The 22,292-nt window shown below is 34.8% G+C and overlaps 2 protein-coding genes across 3 annotated transcripts in view; both read left to right on the top strand.

Moving 5' to 3' along the window:
• LOC111997825 (TATA-binding protein-associated factor BTAF1) overlaps positions 1-13,882 on the top strand; it is a 42,293-nt gene extending 28,411 nt beyond the window's left edge. Inside the window, exons 15-29 of one of the 2 annotated variants that reach the window (XM_024029962.2) lie at positions 1,360-1,785; positions 1,878-2,321; positions 2,783-2,902; positions 2,989-3,471; positions 4,781-5,319; positions 7,970-8,462; positions 8,536-8,604; positions 9,542-9,646; positions 9,799-10,026; positions 10,371-10,634; positions 10,725-10,774; positions 12,357-12,466; positions 12,542-12,624; positions 12,781-12,993; positions 13,397-13,882. In XM_024029962.2, coding sequence (XP_023885730.1) covers positions 1,360-1,785; positions 1,878-2,321; positions 2,783-2,902; positions 2,989-3,471; positions 4,781-5,319; positions 7,970-8,462; positions 8,536-8,604; positions 9,542-9,646; positions 9,799-10,026; positions 10,371-10,634; positions 10,725-10,774; positions 12,357-12,466; positions 12,542-12,624; positions 12,781-12,993; positions 13,397-13,567 — 3,798 coding nt within the window. In that variant the 3' untranslated portion in view covers positions 13,568-13,882. Of the gene's footprint in view, positions 1-1,359; positions 1,786-1,877; positions 2,322-2,782; positions 2,903-2,988; positions 3,472-4,780; positions 5,320-7,969; positions 8,463-8,535; positions 8,605-9,541; positions 9,647-9,798; positions 10,027-10,370; positions 10,635-10,724; positions 10,775-12,353; positions 12,467-12,541; positions 12,625-12,780; positions 12,994-13,396 lie in introns of both variants that reach the window. The other variant, XM_024029961.2, reaches the window with a different exon arrangement.
• Positions 13,883-19,717: 5,835 nt separating this feature from the next.
• On the top strand, positions 19,718-22,023 carry LOC111988356 (gibberellin 2-beta-dioxygenase 2). The gene is made up of 3 exons (XM_065771120.1): positions 19,718-20,582; positions 21,118-21,448; positions 21,558-22,023. The coding sequence occupies exons 1-3, from the start codon at positions 20,209-20,211 to the stop codon at positions 21,795-21,797; spliced, it is 945 nt and encodes a 314-aa protein (XP_065627192.1). The 5' UTR covers positions 19,718-20,208; the 3' UTR covers positions 21,798-22,023.
• Positions 22,024-22,292: the final 269 nt, after the last annotated feature.

Genomic DNA, 22,292 nt, shown 5'->3' with positions numbered 1-22,292 from the left:
GCGCACAATAAGAACAAATATGGGGAAATAGGGTCCCCTTGGCGCAGCCCCCTAGATGGTGTAATAGAGCCTGTTGGTTCCCCATTAATGAGTACCGAAAAGGAAGCCGTGGACACACACATCATAATTAGCGATATCCATTTTTCATCGAACCCCATTTTTCGCATCATTGACCCAAGGTAGGCCCATTCCACACGGTCGTAGGCTTTAGACATATCCAGCTTGATGGCCATGGACCCAACCATTCCCTTTTTTCTTTTAGCAATAGAGTGCATGGTTTCGAACGCCACAATTACATTGTCTGTTATAAGCCTACCAGGAACAAAAGCGCTCTGTGCTTCGTTGATCACATTGTGCAAAATTTTCTTTAGTCTATTCGCTAGGACCTTTGATATTAACTTATAAATCACATTGCAGAGACTAATGGGGCGATAATCAGTTATCTTTTGGGGGTTTTTTATCTTAGGAATCAGACAGATATAAGTATCATTGATACCCCTTGGCATTATCCCCGTGTTCAGAGCCTGTAAAACACAATTTGATACACTAGGTCCAACAATATCCCAATATTTTTGGTAAAAAATAGGGGACATACCGTCGGGGCCGGGTGATTTTGTCGGGTGCATTTGTTTGAGCGCGCTCCAGACCTCCTCTGTTCTGAACTCCATTAGAAGTGCCTTGTTCATCTCTGGAGTTACCCTTCTATCCATAGCCTCAATGCTTGCAACAAAATTAGGGGGTTGGATCAGTTTTAATTGCAGTTGGCTGGCACTTTATTTGCTTGGAATCAGGCCTTCTCGCATTACTACGAGTGTGGTCCAGATTTGATATCCTTTCTAGATAGAATATCTCTTTGTTAATTTCTTTCCTTTTTTCTTTTCTTGTTTGTGTGTTCTGTGGTATACTACTTATGTACTTGGACCTCATTATTTCTCGTTAATCAAGTTTTATACTTCAGAAAAATATCATACTGCAAAAGTTCCTTCAGATTTCAGGAATTATTTATTCTAATTGTTGTTTGTTTTAAAAAATGTTTTTCTAATGCTATACCGAATTTGTCTATTTTATTTGTGGGTGCCAATTAGGTCAACTAATAAAGTCTCTTGTCATCAAACAAGGAACCTGGGATCAAATCCCACTTACACAAAAAAGAAACCCATTGGTGTCTTCGCTTGATGATAAAGAGCAATCATCATGGAATGGACACCTTAAGTTTCAAATTCTATCCCATCTAACATATATATATAATCTTATCATATTTCTTTGCACTGCCTCTATTAATTATCATTTTATGATGTTTACTAGCTGATATTTTTCTTTGCCTTTCTCACTTATTCTACTCTTTTTGATTGGTGCTAGTGCCCAGTGGGGGACTTGGAAAATGCTGCTATGTCATATATGTCTTCTTGGATAGAACTTGCAACAACTCCATATGGTTCAGCATTAGATGCTACAAAAATGTTTTGGCCTGTTGCCCTTCCACGAAAGAGTCATTTTAGAGCTGCGGCTAAAATGAGAGCCGTGAAACTTGAAAGTGAGTCTTGTAGAAATGTTGTCTTGGAATCTGCAGCTGCCATTGTTCCACAAGAAAGAAATGTAGATGTTTCTGCCAATCCAATTAAGGTAATTGTTGGTGCTGACGTGGAAATGTCAGTAACTAATACCAGAGTGGTTACGGCATCAGCATTGGGGATTTTTGCTTCTAAATTGCATCTGGGGTCTATGCAAAATGTAATTGATCCACTGTGGAATGCAATTTCCTCTTCGTCTGGGGTCCAAAGACAGGTACTAGTACTTTTTGGGTTTGATTAGAAATACAACTTTTGCTTCCTCTCCTCAGCTCTGGTCTTATATTGATTGTGTCTATAATCCATCAGGTGGCATCTATGGTTCTTATTTCATGGTTTAAAGAAATCGAGAGCAGTGATGGCTTAGGAATCTCTGTAGTTGCACCTAATGTTCCCAGTCATCTCAAAGAATGGCTGTTGGATTTGTTGGCATGCTCAAACCCTGCATTCCCTACAAAGGATTCACTTCGTCCTTATGCTGAGCTTTCAAGAACATATTCGAAGATGCGTAGTGAGGCTACCCAGTTATTACGTGCTGTTGAGTCACCTGGCATGTTTAAGGATTTGTTGACTACTATCAGAATTGACTTGGAAAGCTTGAGTGCAGATGATGCAATTAATTTTGCATCAAAAGTTCCAACGTTGGTTAATGATAATGCTGGTAGTGAATCTTTGGGAGCGCAGATTGTTGATGATGTGGAGTCATTAAAACAACGACTTTTGACGACTTCGGGATATTTAAAATGTGTTCAGGTATATTTAATCTGTACATTACATTCTTGTATGCTGCTTGAAGCCCTTGAGGGTTAAATGGAAAAAGGATATCTGTATTTTCCTTCTGATGTCACTACGGAATTGCTGCATTCATGATCTATATATGCTTTTGGGTCATCAAAGAGTAATAGCTTAATTGGCACTTCTTCCTCTCATAATAACGGGATGGAGAGTAAGATTGTGAATTGAAGACTTGCTTGGTGCATGTGTAACTTACCAATTAAAAAAAAACTCTATACTACAGGGTCAAGTTCAATGGTTTTTACTTTACATTGGTCCTCCATCCCACACTTCTCTTATAATCTGTATTTTAATCGTTATTCTGAGATTTTTATATCAGTTTCTTAGTTTGTGTTTTGTTTTTTTCACCCAAAGATACCAATGGTTTTTCACTTGTACTTTTTGACATGCTCATTCTTACATTTTGGAACAATCGGCAGAGTAATCTGCATGTTACTGTGTCTGCCTTAGTTGCTGCTGCAGTTGTCTGGATGTCAGAGCTTCCTGCACGACTCAATCCGATTATTTTGCCTTTGATGGCTTCAATAAAAAGAGAGCAGGTAGTATGTTGGGTGTGAATGCTTTTTTTTTACCATGTAAAGACATCTTTTGCATGATCTTAATCTATCTTTCTTGTCTTCTGAAGGAGGAAATACTGCAGCAGAAGGCTGCTGCAGCACTGGCGGAGCTTATTTTTCATTGTATTTCACGTAGGCCTAGCCCAAATGATAAGTTAATCAAGAATATATGTAGTTTAACGTGCATGGATCCTTGTGAGACACCTCAAGCAGGAGTCATCAGTTCCATGGAGGTAATCGATGATCAGGGTCTCTTATCCTTTGGAACTAGTATTGGTAAACAGAAGTCAAAGGTACACATGCTGGCTGGAAGTGAAGATCGGTCAAGGGTTGAGGGCTTTATCAGCAGACGTGGGTCTGAACTTGCATTGAGGCATATCTGTGAGAAGTTTGGTGCTTCATTATTTGAGAGGCTTCCTAAACTTTGGGACTGCCTTACCGAAGTTCTTAAGCCTTCCAATACTGAGGGTGTGAGTCCTGCAGATGAAAATCAAGTTATGCTAGCTATTGAATCCATTAAGGATCCCCAGATCTTGATAAATAATATTCAGGTTATTATTATCCTTATATTTATTGTTTGACCTCTTTTTTTTATTTATTTTACCAATGTATTAATCATAAGTAATGATATATCATTTCTGCCTTTAGTGTCAGCTGTTGTCCCTATTTTGGATATTGGATATTTATTTGAAACTAGGTTCTTGATTCTGCTTTACTTTTTCTTTATGGATTTCACTTCGTGATAGTGTCCATATGAATTTTTCTTTAAGTGCCACATTTTAAAGTGACCATCAGTCATAAGTATTCATGTAAATGTTTTTCACAAACTTGAGCAAAGCATTATTTTACTTAGCTTTCAACATCTCTTTTCCTTCATATTTGTCGGATATATCCCTAATTCTCTCTTGTAGCTTGAGATCAAGGATGTGTTTTTTGAACAGTTTTCAGAACTTTCTTTTTGGTAACTGTCCATTACTCAATTCCTTATTTTAAAGTTCCTTACATGTCAACTACTGTGTGCTGAGGTCTCAAAAGTGGTTTTGATAGTACCTGGTGTGTGACTGCTGAATTCTTCTATTTCTTGAAGAAAACTTTAATTAAGTTCCGTGCAGATAGCATCATAGTGTATGAGTGGAGCCTTCATTTTCCTTTTTGTTTGACTAAATTAAGCCTTAATTCCATCTAATTTGGGGCCTGCTTCATGAATCCTTTATCAACTAATTGGGTCACCTAATGTATCTACCCTTACGGATTTTATTTCTTCTATTAGAATAGATTAGGGGCTGTTTTTGTCTTGTTGTTTCTTTTTTTCCTTTGTTCACTACTGTGAACTCTTTGTGTTTCTCTTGCTTTTCTTTTTTTTAATAATATTCTATTCTTACTTATAAAAAAAAAGTATCTAACCGAGAGAGAAATCCTAGACTGTAAACTAAGTAAAAAAAAGAAGTATTACTACATCTTAAAGCCTAAACTGAATAGGATTTTATATGATTTTCCTTTTACCTTGATCAGTAGGTCTTTGATCTGTCAAGAAACGTGTAGTTGGATCCAAATCCAAAAAAAGAAATACATCAATTCATCTCTACATTTTCTGTGAAGGGGAATCCTTGACCACTATACGTAATTATGCAGATTATGCTTTGTGTCCTTTATTGTTTTGTTTTGAGTGTTGTCACTAACTTTGTGTGCATAGTCTGTACTCTTTACTGGCTCATGGTACTGGTCATGTCATAAACTACATTGTTTATCAAGGCAGTATCCCCCCATCTCTATTGCATTACTTGTTTGCGTATGATATTAGTCTTATATTCTGTGTGTGTTTGTGTTGTCTCATTTCATTATATCATTTCTGATTTGCAGGTAGTACGTTCCATTGCTCCTATGCTGAATGAGGCTTTGAAACCAAAACTACTCACTCTTCTGCCTTCCATTTTCAAATGTGTTTGCCATTCCCACATCGCTGTTAGATTAGCTGCTTCTAGGTGCATCACTTCAATGGCCAAATCAATGACTAAAGATGTGATGGGAGCTGTTATTAAAAATGCCATTCCCATGTTAGGCGATATGACATCTGTCCATACCCGACAGGGTGCTGGCATGCTCATTAGTTTGCTTGTTCAGGGACTGGGTGTGGAATTGGTCCCTTATGCTCCTTTGTTAGTTGTTCCTCTTCTGAAGTGTATGAGTGATAGTGATCAGTCTGTCAGGCAGAGTGTGACACATAGTTTTGCTGCCCTTGTGCCGCTTCTTCCATTAGCACGTGGCCTTCCCCCACCTGATGCTGTGAATGAAGATTTATCTAGAAATGCTGAAGATGCACGGTTTCTGGAGCAACTACTTGACAACTCCCATATTGATGATTACAAGCTCCATACTGAACTGAAAGTGACATTGAGAAGGTATGTATGTCATGCTTTCCAACAATGGATTTTTTTGTCTCTCTGGTAACCATAGGCACAAATTTGGTTAGGATTGGAAGTTACCTGTTTTTCAGGATAATTTTCTCATATGTGGAGGTCCAGACCAGATTTTAAAATTGGACGACCGTCCAGTTCGACCAGTTTAACTGGGAACCGGAGGTCCAGCCGGTTTTTGAAGTTAGAAATTGTTATTTTTGTAATTTTGTGAGAACTCCATGAACTGTGGTTGGACCAGCGAACAACAGAACCGTTGGCGGTTTGACCGGGTCGGGGAAGAATTTCTTTTTTTTTTTTTTAAGAAAAATTATGATTGGGCGCCAACGCCCAAAATATGTCTAACGTGCTTATCCATTAGACCAATTGTGTTGGTTGTGTCATTTAATTATTTACTATTATATTATATTCTTAGTGAGGATTAATAATTATTTATTTTTTATTATCACCTCTTTCCGTCAATATTTATTCTTTCATAATGATTTAAGAATTGTGGTTTTGAATGTGAATGTGCTACTTATGAATTTGTGTAAAAAATGGTCTTATTTTAGATTAAATATTTTTACTTGAAGGATTACTAAATACAATATTTTTTATGCTTGTTGATGCTCTCTATTATTTTCTTTTAAACTTATTAAAATTATGAAAATTCATTTGAATGTTGTATTAGTAAAAACTTGCTAGTTTTTTATAAATTTAATATTTTTATTGTTTTCTTAATTAATTATCACATCATTATAGTTTGACCTTGGTTTGAACCCTTGTCCAACCTTAAAATCTTGAACCTCTCCCTTTTCTAGTTCCTTGAATGGTTTTGTTTTTAAAACATTGGTTCAAACTCTGAACACTTATTGTTAAAAACCCTCATATTGGAGCCATGTAAAGAGCAGCTTGGGTGAGCAAGAACCAATTCATTTGTGAGATTCCCATACTTATCCTTGAATGCTCTACCAAGTGTCTTGAAATTTCTGCTAGATTTCTAAAAATAATAATAATAATAAACTTGGAGTGACCAAGTGTAGTATTTTTATTTGTTGGGAAGAATTGGAATTAATCTTCCAACTTAGATTGTTAATTATTGTATGACAAATTTGAGAATTTGTTTACTTTTGGAGGATTTGTGGATCTACGGTTTAGAACCTTTTAGATAAAGTATTTTGTAGGGAAGAGAAAAAGAGTTGATTTAGGGTTAAAAAGAGGTAAGAAAAAATGGAAATTGAACTATTTCACATTCTGTGAACAGTGCACGTGAATAGTACTCGTAAATGGTGACAAAGTAGCAAAAAGGAGAGAGAGAGAAGAAAGAACAATAAAGTTAACATGACTCTGTACTCAAAATACTTAACATTTTGTTGATCTACTCCTTGTTTGAGTACAATAACATACTTACATATTCCCTAAATCTATTTTTTTATTTATAAAAAGAAAAATAGAACCTAAATATTAGTGGCTGTTTGGTAACCAACTTTTAAACCAGTTTTCTTGATTTAAAAACAAAATGTGGGTCCCACACAAAAATTCTTGTTTGGAAAGTTGTTTTCAGATACCCAACTTCAGAATTTTGTTCTCAAAAATCACTGTGCAAAACTATTTTTGTAGAACAGCCCCATGGTGCTTTGAGATCCCTTTTTTGTTTTGATAGAGAGGCAGTGGCATTTTTGTAAATATTTGATCTAGGTTTTAAAACCCGTTAATAGTAAATTTTATGTTTATCCTGCTCAATTCACAAATCTTTTTCTCTCTGGCTTGACAATCATGGTGGCTCTTGTGAGTTGACAGTCCGCAATGACGCTGCCAAAGCTCAACCAGCGGCTTCTTCATTGTAGCAGTGGTAGATCTTGGTTTTGCGGCATTGACGTTTGGTGTTTCACGGCTGAACCTCAACTGGCCTCCAATGCAAGGGCGGTGAACGGCAAGTTGGGTTTGTTGTGGCCACCAGTTGGATTGTTATGGGTCTGTGGTTTGTTTGGGTGGGAGCGGGTTTGCTTTCTGGTCAGTGTTGTTCGGTTTTGGGAATAGCTGTTAAGTTCTCTTAATAGAACTAGAACTCCTACTTTGACTAGGAAACCAAACCCAAATTGAATCAAACCAAAAGCCACATATAAAGATCCATAAACAAAATAAGACTTATTTATTAATTAAATAAAACTCAAGGCCCCCAACTATGACACATGCCCAACGACTGCAGACTTACCAAAATAAACCATGACTCGGGAATAAGGAAACTAGACCTGAAATAAAATACATAAACTTAATTAACTACCATGGATACTTATTATTGGACTTTGCCTTAACCGTAGGCTTTCAAGGCGGATAGTGTTTCTCTAACCATGCTTTAGTTGCACCATCAATTCTTTCCCTCTAAAAAGGAACTTGACCCCTTCAAGTTAGGGGTTGGATCAAGATAGCAAACAATGCCTTTTGAAGGTTCATCAGTGCAGGAGAATTTGCCTGGTTTTTTTTCTAAGGATACTGGATTTTTTTTTTTTTTTTTTTTCCTTTTTCTTTCTAGTTTGATCTGCTTAGATTTGTAACTCCTTTTATTTATGGTTTGATCCTGCTTATGAATGTTCCTTCATTGTGATCTGAGTTAAAGTCCTCATTCTGAGCTATGATGATCTTTTGATGTTTCCAGGTATCAACAGGAAGGTATAAATTGGTTGGCATTTTTAAAACGATTCAAGCTTCATGGAATCTTATGTGATGATATGGGCCTTGGTAAGACACTTCAAGCATCTGCAATTGTGGCATCTGACATAGTTGAGCATCGCACTCTGAATATCGGTGATGATCTTCCACCATCTTTAATAGTTTGTCCATCAACCCTTGTTGGACACTGGGCCTTTGAGATAGAGAAGTACATTGATGATTCTGTAGTATCTACTCTCCAATATGTTGGTTCTGTTCAAGAGCGCATTTCTCTTCGAGGACATTTTAATAAGCATAATGTTGTGATAACATCATATGATGTGGTTCGTAGAGATATTGATTATCTTGGACATCTACTATGGAATTATTGTATTTTAGATGAAGGTCACATCATCAAGAATGCAAAATCTAAAATTACACTTGCAGTAAAGCAGTTGAAAGCCCAGCACCGCCTTATACTGAGTGGAACGCCAATCCAGGTTAGTTACAGTGTTAGAACCTTAAAAAAATTTTGAACAGTTTTTCTGAGAAATAGTTCACCTTCTGTTGCAGAACAACATCATGGATTTATGGTCTCTCTTTGATTTCCTAATGCCGGGGTTTCTTGGAACGGAGAGACAGGTATATTTGTGCCTCCTGACTTTCATTTACTTTTCAGCATATCTTTTTTTTTTTTTCCTCTCTCTCTCTCTCTCTCTCTCTCTTTTATTATTATTATTATTATTATTATTATTTTTTATTGACTAAAGATGTTGAGCATTTTGATTAAAAAGGGAAAAACGAATGCTTGACAAGCAGGTTATGTTCCTCGACATAAACTATATTGATGTGTTTATAGTATTATATATAATTCAAAGATGCTGTCTTCTTGATTTCAAGATTTTCTATCAATGACTTGATATTGAATTCCCTTTCATTGTCCTCCACTGCTCCACACATCCACTGACCAGCCACAATTGTATTTTTCTATTCTTCCCGCCCCTTTTTCTTCCTCTCTTGTTTCTGTAATTCTAATTCCTTGATTTTAATCTTTCGCATGCTTTTACCATGTCTAGAGAATTTAATCATTGACTAGAAATTAGTATTCGCTACCCTTATTTTCATAACTTAATTTGCATAGCTTTCACTATTTGTAATTTATTTAATTTTTTTCATAAGAGGAAAAATGGATTATAGTATTTAAGTTGTTCCTCTCTTTCTCTCTCTCCCTCTCTCTCGTCTATTAACAGCATTAAGGATCATACATGTGCATATGGCTCGTTGATTGCCATTTGTGAACTGTGTTTGGAATGACTAACATACAACAGGAAAAAATTTCAGCCTTTATTTATTTCTTTTGAGTTGCTGCTGTATCAAATACCAATGGTTGTTTTATAATCTGGCTATAGCCTCCCTATGATGTATTATTGATTGATCAGCATTGTCATTTGATGAACTAAGTTTGTCTGCTACGGCTTCAGCCTCTCTGATAGTATTGTCACTATTGTACTTAGCTTAATCTTTTTCATGCTATTGTCTAGTGCCCAAAACATTTGTTGGTTTTATCTGGCTTTTGCAGTTCCAAGCCATGTATGGAAAACCACTGCTAGCAGCTAGAGATTCTAAATGTTCTGCCAAGGATGCTGAAGCAGGGGTACTTGCTATGGAAGCACTGCACAAACAGGTGCTTTTTTTTTTTTTTTTTTTTTGGTTTTTTAGTTTATATTTTATATTTTATATATGACGCAATGGTTAATACATCCTCTTCTAATTGAAAGATTACCTATCAGAGGAAAAAAAAATCCTCTTCTAATTGAAGGGTTTTCCATTCTACAGGTGATGCCATTCCTTCTCCGTCGAACAAAAGATGAAGTCCTGTCTGATCTGCCAGAGAAAATTATTCAGGACAGATACTGTGACTTGAGCCCTGTGCAATTAAAACTATATGAACGATTTTCAGGGGCAAATGTAAGGCAAGAAATCTCAAGTATTGTAAAACTAGATGATTCCGCAGATAAGGGCGAAGGAGGTAGTTCAACCAAAGCATCTTCCCATATTTTCCAGGTACTGTGGTCAACTGGTTATTTATTTGTTTATGTTTTCTTCATGAGTCACTCTTTCCCACGGTTGAGTTGTAAAATATGAAAGTATAGGGTTGAGACTCAAGAATGAAGAAGATAAGAATAGAGAGAAGCAGACTGTAAGAAAATGGAAAAAGGTTTAGGGCTTAATTAATCAAGATAACAGCTTGATTGTCACAATATATCTGCATTGGAGTAGGGACATCAATACCCAACTAGCAAAAGAGAGATTGAACCCATAACATCTCGGAAGCAATATGACCCATAGTTTAATTAAGTTTAATCTGTTTCTGTGACCTGATGTATGTACTGTGTTCCATGTTTCAGGCACTTCAGTACTTGCTAAAACTTTGTGGTCATCCATTGCTTGCCATCGGTGAAAAGGTTCCAGAGTCATTGAAATACCTTTTGTCAGAACTCCTACCTGCAAATTCAGACATTATTTCAGAACTTCATAGACTGCACCACTCTCCCAAGTTAGTTGCTCTTCAGGAGATTCTTGAAGAGTGTGGGATAGGTGCTGATGCTTCAAGTTCTGAAGGTACCATTGCAGTTGGGCAGCACAGAGTTTTGATATTTGCCCAGCATAAAGTATGTATACTACTCCATGTTTGACTAATGTGATGTTGAGGTTAAACATGTGTGCTTTTCTGATGTCATTTACAATGGAATCTAATGCAGGCCTTTCTAGACATAATTGAAAGAGATTTGTTTCACACTCATATGAAGAAGTTAGTCTCCTTATCTCTATTATTCACTGAATATAAATATTTTTGCTTATTTATTTTATTCTTTAATTTGTGTTCCACTATATGTACTTTTTCCTTTTGTAAGTTCATACATGCATAAAGCCCTAGTACATGCACCTAGACTTGAACGTCAAAGCAGGTGGAATTCTTATCATATTGAATAAACGAGTGGCGGAGGAAGTTCATTGACAGTGGGTGAATCTTTTGGTCTTTCACTTATTTTGGAATGTGGAGGATAATTTCAAAGGGGTATTTTTGGGGTGTCTAGGGACCAAATAATGATGGGGTGAGATTAAATTTATGGGAAGAATGGTTAAAGGGAGATGGATAGCAGCTTGGTGCATACAGTAGGACTTCAATGCAGTGAGATTCTTGTAGTGTCTGAGATTGTCTTCAACCATAATAGTTCTACAGATTTATTAATTAGTTAAAATTGCTCCATTTTTCACAAGAAGTGGGCTCTTTTACATGGAGAAATAATCAAGATCAACCTTCTTTTCCTCACATTGACCGATTTTTGGCTTTGATGTTGAGGGAGGATCATTATCAAAATGTAGTTCAGTGGTTCTTACCTCAGTTTGTTTCATATTATTATCCTATTTTGTTAGATTATGGTGGTTTGAGAGGGGTGGAAGTCTGTTTTAATTTGAGAATGTGGTTAAAAGGAACTTGGCATGGTTGATGGAATAGCTGCTTGGCAGGCTTAGTTAGTTTTGTTCCTGTCAAGAGGCTTTACCAATTGAAAGGTGATCAGAACAAAAGTTGAATAAGGAGAGTATTTACGGATATAGAAGTGCAATAAAATAGAGCACGTTGGTTGAGCTATCTAGGCTGGATTTGGAGGTGTAACCTATAAAACAGAGAAAAGGATGGTAGAGGCTAATTGAGGATGGACTTAGAAAAGATTTCATGGACGAAAGAATCAAGTTGAAGGCAAAAATCTAGAGTCCTTTAGTTGAAAGAAGGTGATGTCAATACTATGTTCTTTTCATTAGTCGGCAAATATTCATATTCATTTGAAATTCATTGGTCCCAAGCATGGGGTATCACCAATTCTCATTCTGTTTTGGAGTTTCAGGACACATTTTCTTATATGATTTTGTTGTAACCTTCTAGATACTTTTTTGTTCATTCATCATGAACATAAAGTTATTTTTTTGAATAAATAATACTACTTACATATAAAATAATAATAATAATAATAAATAAATAATATTGGAAGTGGATGGCACACTAGAAATTGAGAATTAGATCAAGGATTGTTTGTAAGTCGTCAACTGGGAAAAATCATGATTAATATATTAAAGGTTAAATTAAAATAGAAAATTATTTTATTTAATGACTATACTATTTCAATTATATTTATATTTGATTCTAATTATATTATATTCTTTTGTATTTATATTTAATTATAATTATATTATATTCTTTATGTATCCCCTTTTGCTTTTTATTTTCCTTTTCCTTTCTCAAATCAATCATGCAACTGCATAAATATGAGTCATGCTGTCTATTGGTGTGTTCATGGTTCTAATGGTTTTTCTTATGTTGCTTTTCAAAGCAGTGTCACATATCTGCGGTTGGATGGATCAGTTGAACCTGAAAAACGTTTTGACATTGTCAAAACATTTAATTCTGACCCCACTATTGATGCCCTACTACTTACAACACATGGTAAGTTCTATTTGCCTTTTCTTTTAACGTTGAGATTCCACTAGGATGGAAGTTGATTCTAATAACTCCTTGCAGTTGGTGGGCTTGGTTTGAACCTAACATCTGCAGACACCCTGATTTTCATGGAGCATGATTGGAATCCAATGCGAGATCATCAGGTAATTATAGTTGTCTGTTGTTTCTGATGTCTTATTTCTTTCTCCAAGGGAATGCAACTTTGGGCACTTGTGTTCTAGGGGGGGAAGGGGTAGACAGAACTATTGCTTGTTCCATCATAACAAATATGCTCATCTAATATATTTTCACTTGCACAGGCAATGGACAGAGCACACAGGTTAGGTCAGCGGAAAGTTGTGAATGTCCATCGACTCATAATGCGTGGCACTGTGGAAGAGAAAGTTATGAGCCTCCAAAGGTTCAAAGTTTCAGTTGCTAATGCTGTCATTAATGCAGAGAACGCTAGTATGAAAACTATGAACACAGACCAATTGCTTGATCTATTTGCATCAGTAGAACCCTCTAACAAGGTATTGCTCACCGCACTCTATTGAACATGTTCGTCGCCTTGTTATTTTAAATGTTAAGCTCAATTCATAACTAAGCTTTAATGGATGACAAATTGATCAAATACTGGACCTTGATTCACTAGGAAAAATCCAATTTAGGCGAGGGTGTTGATACCTTTTTTTTTTTTGGCTTGGATCTTATTTTTGTCCAGAAGAATGAGTTGTGTGCTTTGATACTTCAGTTTCTTTTTTACTTGGGTCTTATTTTGTCCAGACTCCAGAGGATATGAGTTGTGTGTGTGTGTGTGTTTTGCTCTGCTTACATAAAATTTGTATTTTCTTTTATCAAGTCGACATGCTTCTTTTCCTTTCAAATTTTCTAAGTAGGGTTGTGACATGTGGAACATTCATTTGATATATGTAGGGAGCTTCTGTACCGAAGAATTCAGATAGAAATGTTGATGTAGATACAAAATTGGTGGGCAGTGGAAAAGGGTTAAAAGCCATCCTCGGTGGACTCGAGGAACTTTGGGATCATTCACAGTATACCGAAGAATACAATTTGAACCAATTCTTGGCAAAGCTTAAAGGCTAAACCCAGCTCTGCTCCCTGTGCATACCATATATTATTAGACGAAAGTTGGGACTCAAATTTTGACATTGTCCTCTTTTAGTTTTTTCTGTCCTTTTCGCCTTTTTTATTTTTGAAGTTTTGTCTCCACTTCGCTTTTATAATTGCACGAGGTTTGGGAGATGTTGGTTTAAGTCATTGGTATTGGGAGGGAGCTTGGTATGAGGGATGGGAGGAATTTTTGACCAAGAATGGCTTTAGGGAGGAAAGAGTTGTAAATTTCGGATATTGTATATACAATCAATATATCTTTTTCAAATTGAAAATTGTCTTTCTCGAGATTTATTTGCCGCACTGTTTCTGCAGTTAATTTTTCAATGAACTTCAAAAACAACATTGGCTAGCCAAATGTGTATATATAAAAGAAAGGCCTAGTGATTTATGTAGCAATGGCAACCATAGCAGTTTTAAAAGAAATCAAGTACCACCATGTATAGATATTAGATTTATATGTGAACTCCTGGAGATAATTGGACAAAATTTCCATCCAAAATTATTACATGGCCAGTCAAATGAGTATTTATATGTACTTTTAATTACATAATCTACTTAATAATCTACTTAATAATCATGTGACTTGTTTAAATCATTTAACGATTCATGTGATTTAATAGTTGATACATTTAACCTAACTTAGGGATAAGGGGCAATTGCTACTTGCAAGTCAATACAACTGCAACTGACTTTTGAAATTCTTCACGTGCTCCTCATATGTCCATTCATGGGTGTTACAATTTTGAGCTATTCACAAGTCAGACTCGAGTTCCACTTAATGTGCAATTCTTCAGTCTTCACCAACTCTAAGCTAAACCCGCATGCAATAAAATCCTACAATATACAAGGAACTAGATGTTTTACAACCAAATTAACACAAAATAAAGCCAACGAAAAACATGGAAAAATTACAACTTAACACATGCTATATAGCAGGGAATGTGAAGCGTATGTAATTTACAGTTCATCCTCTACATTTAATTTTTTTTTTTTCATTTTTTTTAATGTTTCCTTTATAAATCATATTTTAGAATTGGGGAAAATTAAATTTTACCGCCTTACACTATGCCTTGTATTACATTTTGCACCAAAAAATGTTTTGAATGCACATTTTTGCATCATAAACTATAACTTTTATTATACTTTGCATCCGTTGTAAACTGGGATGGAAAGTCAAAGTTTAAGGTGCAAAGTGTAATAAGGAACATAGTTTAGGTTAGTAAAGTATAATTTTTCCTTTATTTTCAAACGATTGAGAAGAGAGGTAATTAGAGTTTTTCACGTGATGTTATATTTTTCTATCCAAGTTAACAATAAATTTAATGTCAGGGTGTAAGGTGTGACAATAATCATAATTTATAGTGTAAAACGTGCATTTGAAAATTTTAAGATACAAAGTGTAATTGAAAGTATATTTTAGGATGGTAAAATAAAATTTTACCTTAGAGTTGTAACTCTTTTGTAGGACTGAATACATTTGTACGTTTTGGATTTGGTAGATTGATGTTTTATATATGTTAAATGTTGCAAACTATGTTTTATTTTTTGTTCTTCAATTAAAATCTAACACGTCATCTCATCATACATAGTTGTATTAACCAAACATATTTTTAAATTGTTGAAATCACCTAAAATAATTTTTTCACAATAATTTTAAGAACATATTTTTTATGTTGTGTATTTGAAAGTGACATTTTGTTATGTGTGATAATAAAAATGACGATGGCATAGGTCTATGTGAAGTTTATAACTTCATATTTATCTTTGAGAAACATCTAGGCTTAATTTATGATATAAAAAACTAGCCCAAAAAAAAAAAAAAAAAAAAAAAAAAAAAAAACCCTGTTACTAGCAAAAATATATATGATCAATGTTTTCGAAAATGAAAAGGTTAAAAGGTTTTTTTAAACAAAAACTTGAAGTATTATTACTGTTTAACATAAAAACACACTTGGCAATTACTTCCTCCAATAATTTTAGGATCCACAACTTTTCCTTCATCGCTTACATTAAGCCATATATAAAGATTGTGGCAAAGCATATGTAACAAGTTATGGTCTAAAATTTTTGTTACTCTCTCACATACCTAAAAATGATAAGTAATGCTAAAACCACAATTTTTGACATAACTTCACCATAATTTGTTCATGTAGCGAAGTGTAATTGGTAGAATTATAAATCCACCACTTTTACTTCACTGCTCACAACTTGTCACATAAATAAATTATAACAAAAATTGTATTCCTAGTATTTTTGGAAGTGGATTTGTTCAAGCATGGTCTTCTGAATTGTGCTGTCTCTTTGTCTCTATCTCTTTCATTTTTTCTTTTTCTTTTTCTTTTACCTAATGTCATTTGTCATCACATAGATTTCTTGTTGTCTTGTTCAAGACTCAAGAGATGACAATTTGGATTTGAAGAAGGGAATATAGTTGAGTGAACTAGACTGTAGATAAGGTGGGGACAAATGACCATAATTAAAGTCACTTCCTAAAATTGTTGTTTTTCTGGAAAATAATTCAAGATGTAGGCAACATCATAGCTTTATTTTCTCCACTCTTATCATCAGCGTTATACATAATGCATTGGCATTTGAAAAATTATAGAGCCACAACTATTCCATACATATTTTCACAATTATTTGATGTAATTATGGGCAATAAAATAAAGTGGTGAGTTCATTTGAAAATGACAAATACCTTATTATAGCATCTAGAGTCTTGATATGTTTTGTTCAGATAGTTACGTTGATGATGGTTGTGTCATGGCCCTCATGGGTGTTGTGCTTTCTCAATGAATAAAGAATATTGAGTAGGCTAAAATTCACGGAGTTATAAATTATGTACAAGTGTTTACAACTTTTGTCTTAACTTTATAAGTAATAACTTACTATTTTTTTTTTTATCATCCACAATTTGTCATATGTGACGTAGTTGTGATAAAGATTCTCTATAATTGACAGCTATCATATAGCAAGCTATAAGCCTATAATAAAGATTGCGTAGGTTTATGTTGTCCTTGCATTTGCATTGTCATGGTTTAGTATCAGTAGTCACTACTAGTCAGGGGAATTGAGTAAGGAGACTACTACGCACGTGTGTGTCATAGAAGATGGGAAAAGCAAATTCTTTTACATGAATACGAAAATGCCCTTTAATAAGCTTGGCTTTTACAACTTCAACCTTTGAACTCCCTTGTCCCTTCCCCACTCAAAGTTACAAAAAATCCCATTAAGTTTGGATCTAAAAACAACCAACTGCTAATGTAATGAACTCGCTAACACATTGTTCCTATCTATAGCAAAATGTCACCGTTTTAATACAATAGTATAAAGCTTTTAAGCTAAACGACGCGGTCTTCTTTTAACAACTAACGGCACCGTTTTGCCATCACTATTATAATGACCAACTGATGACACATGACATTGTTTTACATTTGACCATTGGAACAGTGAGAGTGTTTTGATTTTTTTATCATCCTCTATCTCTTCTATTTAATCTTCATCGTCCTCTATCTTATTTATTGGTGACAAATAAAAGGTATTTTAATTACTTTACATGATTCAATTATTTAATGACTGAGGATTTATTTGATTTTTTATTTTTTTTTAATATAAAAGAACTCTATTCTTACGTAAAAGCATGGACAAAATTAAGAATTTGCGTTCAAGGTTTAGCTATAGAATGGAAACGATTAAAAAGAAAATTACATATAAACACATTTTTGCATGTCCATGTACATACATATGCTAAAGTTATTGACCCAATATATTTTTTTAAATCCATATTTTATGAAATTAACATGATAACTTTTACTTAGATGTCTTGTAAGATTATATAAGATTAAAAAGAATTATTTGACAATATTGAATATTTTAAGACTAATTTTTTTTTTTTTATACTTTTTGTGAGAAATTTTTTATTATACTAAATTGAATTTGTTTGGGATGTGTGAGGGCCCTTTTTTTGGACAGTACCCAAGCCCAAGTAGAAACAAGGACCTCGGACCCTCTTACTTGTTGTTTTAAGAGATTGAGTTTGGTTCACCGCAACTAAATAGGGTTGATTACAAACCAGATGGTGCACAGAGCAGGGATCTTACAACACAGACATACTAGCAAACAAGAAATATATGCATTGAATAGCAAGAAACAATAAAAAGGGCAATGCAATAGAGAAAGACACAAAGTAAATGTTATGGATTCTTAAGATACTATGTAATATTTCATTAATTTATCAATTGTGTAGTACATTATGCTCACTAGAACGTATCACAAGGTCCAAATAAGTTCAAAAATCAGACTTAGATAGCTTTTCAGGTCTCTATGACTTGCAAAGTTTGAATCCCTTTGAATCCAAGTGTATTCTCTAGTGGCTATTTGAGGATACCGGGTGGTATTTTCCTCTCTTTTCTTACTTTCTTTGAATTCTAACAAAGTTTTCTCAATGATTTACTCTAATTCACTGTTGCTGAATGCCCCCTCACTGTTAGCTGTTTCTTCCTTTTATAATGTCATCCTAGGGTTCCGGGGTACTATTGATTCCCCCCATTTGCTCTCCTGTGTACCAAAACCAATGTTGTACCAGCAATATTGGTGGTTGGTCCCTTTCTTATTTCTCATAATTTTCTCCTTTTGATGCTTCTTCCCCAAAAGTCTCCTGCTGACTTTCCATTCTGGGGCGTCCTTAAAGAGCTGACCTTTGGTCCTTCTTCCTTCAAGGCCTCTTACCTTTTTTAGACTCAACTTTTGGTTGCCTTTCCTCTTGTCATTTTTCCCCAGTGAGCCGATTTCTTCTTGCCAAGTTAAAAGTCTTCCCAGCTATTTCGCTTCATGGTTCTTCATTCTGGGTTCCCCGAGGTACCAATCCTTTGCTCGTGAGTTGTTGGTTTCCAAGCTTTCTCCTTTTTTGCATCATTGGGTGGCTAATAGGGACATATCTATTCTCGTTCCATATGTTTCTTGGCATTCCTTTTGAGTTGTCCTAATCTCATCTTGGCTTTGCTGCACGTCCCTAGGATCCTAAGCCCTTAGCTGTCCTTAGGTATCCCGGTCCAGTTCTTACCATTGGACTACCTGGTGATTTTCTGCCCTTGGCGAGCTGGACTTTTTTTCTTCTTCTCTTTGTTTCATGAATTCTAAGGCCTATCCATTCGTGGGTCTGGTTTCTTCCTTAAATCCCTTAATAGAGTTGTGCTGACCATCTTTTTTTCTTAATTGCGAGCTCAAGTATTTTATTTTCTCATAGAGGTCAATTCAACTCTCTGTGCCACTTTGAGCCTTGGTGCAACATGGTGACTTTTTTTAGACCTCAACAGGATGGATTCAAGTTACACATTTAATTTTTTTTTTAACAATAGATTTTTATTTACTGGTTAAAAAGGCACCACTTACCATGTCATTGGTGTTCTAAAATAGACTAACTACTTATGGAAAGTTATCACTTTCTCTCTCTACGGCCATTGTCAACAGCTAGCGTAGGCAATAAACCAAGTTGAGTTTTTAATGAGGTTTAAGACCAATTTTACAATGGGTGCTATGCTAATTACTATGAGATGATGAGTGATGACCGTAGTTGTAGGAAAGTGAATCCACTTAAGTAGCTCAATCTTTCATTTTTTTTCTTTTATGTGAACATCTGATCTGGATAGATTTAAAAATGGGGCCACACGTCCTAAGGGACATTTTGTTTCTATACTATCCCATCCATAAAAAGATAAAAAGTAATAGATTGTGACTTGTGACAAAAGTTGTGAGTTTATTTATAACAAAAAGCTATCTATAATCAATAATAGTGGATGTTTGGATTGAGATCATATGCAATAAATATCACACTTTGATGCCATTATCCACTTTTCTCTCACAAAATTTTTTTACATTCTTTTATTTATTTAATGATTGAAATTAAAAATTAAATTTTTTTTACTCTCAATCCCAACCATTAATTATAGTTGCGAGACTACTAATCTTAGATTCCGACACAGAATTAATTTGTTTTGCCTTTGCCAATGGTTCTTAAAATTCCTTTTTTGGCTAACTGAAGAGAGCAACGCTGGGTTTTTTTTTTTTTTTGGCAACGTTGTATGGGTGCATTAATTTTGTCCCTAACAAAATATGGACTTTTTATTGAGGACTTCGTTTTTTGCCCGGATGGTCATGTCAAGTTGTCAATACTCCCTGAGAATCAGTAAGTTGAGAAATTGTAATTTCTGCCTTCAGATAAAACTTCTCTATTTTGAGGACTTCCTTTTTGCCCGGATGGTCATGTCAAGTTGTTAATAATACTCCCTTAGAATCAATATGTTGAGAAACTGAAATTTCTGCCTTCAGATAAAACCTTCCTATTTTGAGAACTTCTCTTTTGCCCGGATGTTCATGTCAAGTTGTTAATACTCCCTGAGAATCAATATGTTGAGAAATTGAAATTTCTGCCTTCAGAGAAAACCTTCAAGATTTTCGCTCTCCACTTCCATTTTCTTTGACTTTTTCATATTTTCTTGTTGATGTTTATCAATTCATCTCTTTCTAAACTCATCATTACCAACACAACTTCTTCACTATTTTACTTTCATTTCCCATATTTTCATTTTCTTGTACTTCCTTGAAAATTTAATATGGCCACGTCCTCTCGAACCCCCCTTGGCTCCAAAAACCTTCCTACCATCGACCTTCAGGATCATAGATCAAATGTGTCAAAGAGCATTGTTGAGGCATGTCATCAATTTGGGTTTTTCAAAGTGATCAACCATAATGTCCCAAAGGACATTATAGAAAAAGTACAACAAGAAGGGTTTAGTTTCTTTGCCAAACCAACGTTTGTAAAACAAGAAGCTGCCCAAACTAGCCCAGCCAATCCTCTTGGCTATGGCCACAAGAATATAGGTGCCCTTGGAGATAAAGGAGAGCTTGAGTATCTTTTACTTAGTACTCACCCATCCTACATTGCTGAAAAATCCATTACCATTTCTGATGATCCTTCCCGATTCAGGTATTTAATATGTTATAACTTACTGTAATATGCATGGAAAGTTGGCAACGATTGCATTATATTCTTTTTATAAAATATAATGCAAGTGTTAAGTTGTTTTTTTTTTTGGTTTAGTATAAATTTGATTAACATATAAAATATAATGTAAGTGTTAAGAAAAAAAAAAAAAAAATTTTTTTTTTTTTTGTATAAATGTTGTTGTTGCATCATATTCTTTTAGATTTAGAATTTGCTTTGTATATGAGGAGAAAAATTCTTATATGTACTCTATATAGTCTAATATAATGAAGAAAAAAAATTCTTATATAAAAAAATTCTCGTTTGATATAATGAAGAGAAAAATTCTTATATGTACTCTATATAGTCTTAAAGTTGAAAAATGGTATATTATCACAACATCTCCAACCAATATGCCAAAATTTTAATGTTGCTTTCTTTAATTCTTCTGTTTCTTAGTCTTGTCCCTTTGTAATATACTTCTATCTTCACATATTAATCTTTCTCAGCAAACATATGATGTCTTATGACACAACAGTTCTACCGTAAATCATTACATCCAAGCAGTTAGGGATCTAACATGTGAGCTATTAGAGCTGATAGCAGAGGGGCTATATGTCAAGGACAAATCGGTTTTCAGTGGGCTGATTAGGGACGTAGAGAGTGACTCACTCCTCAGGATTAATTACTATCCACCCACTTCTAAAGATGATGATATTGGGTTTGGAGAACATTCTGACCCTCAGCTCTTGAGTATCCTTACATCAAACAATGTTGCTGGCCTCCAAATTCTTGTTGAAAAAGATGCGTGGATTAGTGTCCCAGCTGACCCCAATGCCTTTTGGGTTTTTGTGGGTGACATGTTACAGGTTGATACTCTCTTTCTTTCCCTGGATCATTTAAAATGTAATTTTTGATCTTCTTATTTTCTTTTTAACCAAAAAAATTGTGCACTGATATTAATTATTATTTGTGAAGGTTCTAACAAACGGAAGATTTGTGAGCGTCCGGCATAGGGTATTAACAAATACATCCAAGCCTAGAATGTCAATGATATATTTTGGAGCTCCCTCCCTGCAAGCATCAATTTCTGCACCATCAGAATTGCTTAGACCCATTGGTCACTCTCTCTACAGGACCTTCACTTGGAAAGCCTACAAGGAAAAATTATACTCACAAGGTCTCGCGGCAACGCGGCTTGATGGTTTCAAGAATTAGAATTTGGGCCAAAAATGAGTATCATTTCAATTCTTATAAGTTTTAATTGAATTGTGTAGTCGTTTTAGAGACAAGAGTTCTAGTTGTTATATTTTTATTTGAATAACTGTAATGGTTGGAGTTTTTGCCCTTTCTTTTAGGGAGTTGTTTTGATCCGTCTGAGTACCATAGGATTGGAGATCCATAGCGAGTCATTAATTCTTATACATTGTGTAATAGTTCACTGCTACATATTATATAATTTGAGTTTATACAAATTTGGTCGTTGGACAACAATAAATTTATTTAGTGCGATAAACTGAAGTTGGGGTTTTTTGATTGAATTTTCGGATATTTTATTTTTCAAAAGTACATGTTAAGTAGTTTGTTACTAGTGCGCTGCTGCTGGTGGCTGCGTCTGCCTATGGTGCTAATTTACAGTTGCTGTCAGAGAGGGTTTAGCATTTTGAGATGAATTTAATTTTTGTTTTTACGCGAGTCTCTTGAGAAACATTC

This window comes from Quercus suber, unplaced genomic scaffold, assembly GCF_002906115.3.
Source record: "Quercus suber isolate HL8 unplaced genomic scaffold, Cork oak 2.0 scaffold_39, whole genome shotgun sequence".
In the NCBI taxonomy this organism is placed as follows: Eukaryota; Viridiplantae; Streptophyta; class Magnoliopsida; order Fagales; family Fagaceae; genus Quercus; species Quercus suber.
The sequence above is the reverse complement of the archived record's forward strand: the minus strand, read 5'-3'. Positions and strand labels throughout refer to the sequence as shown.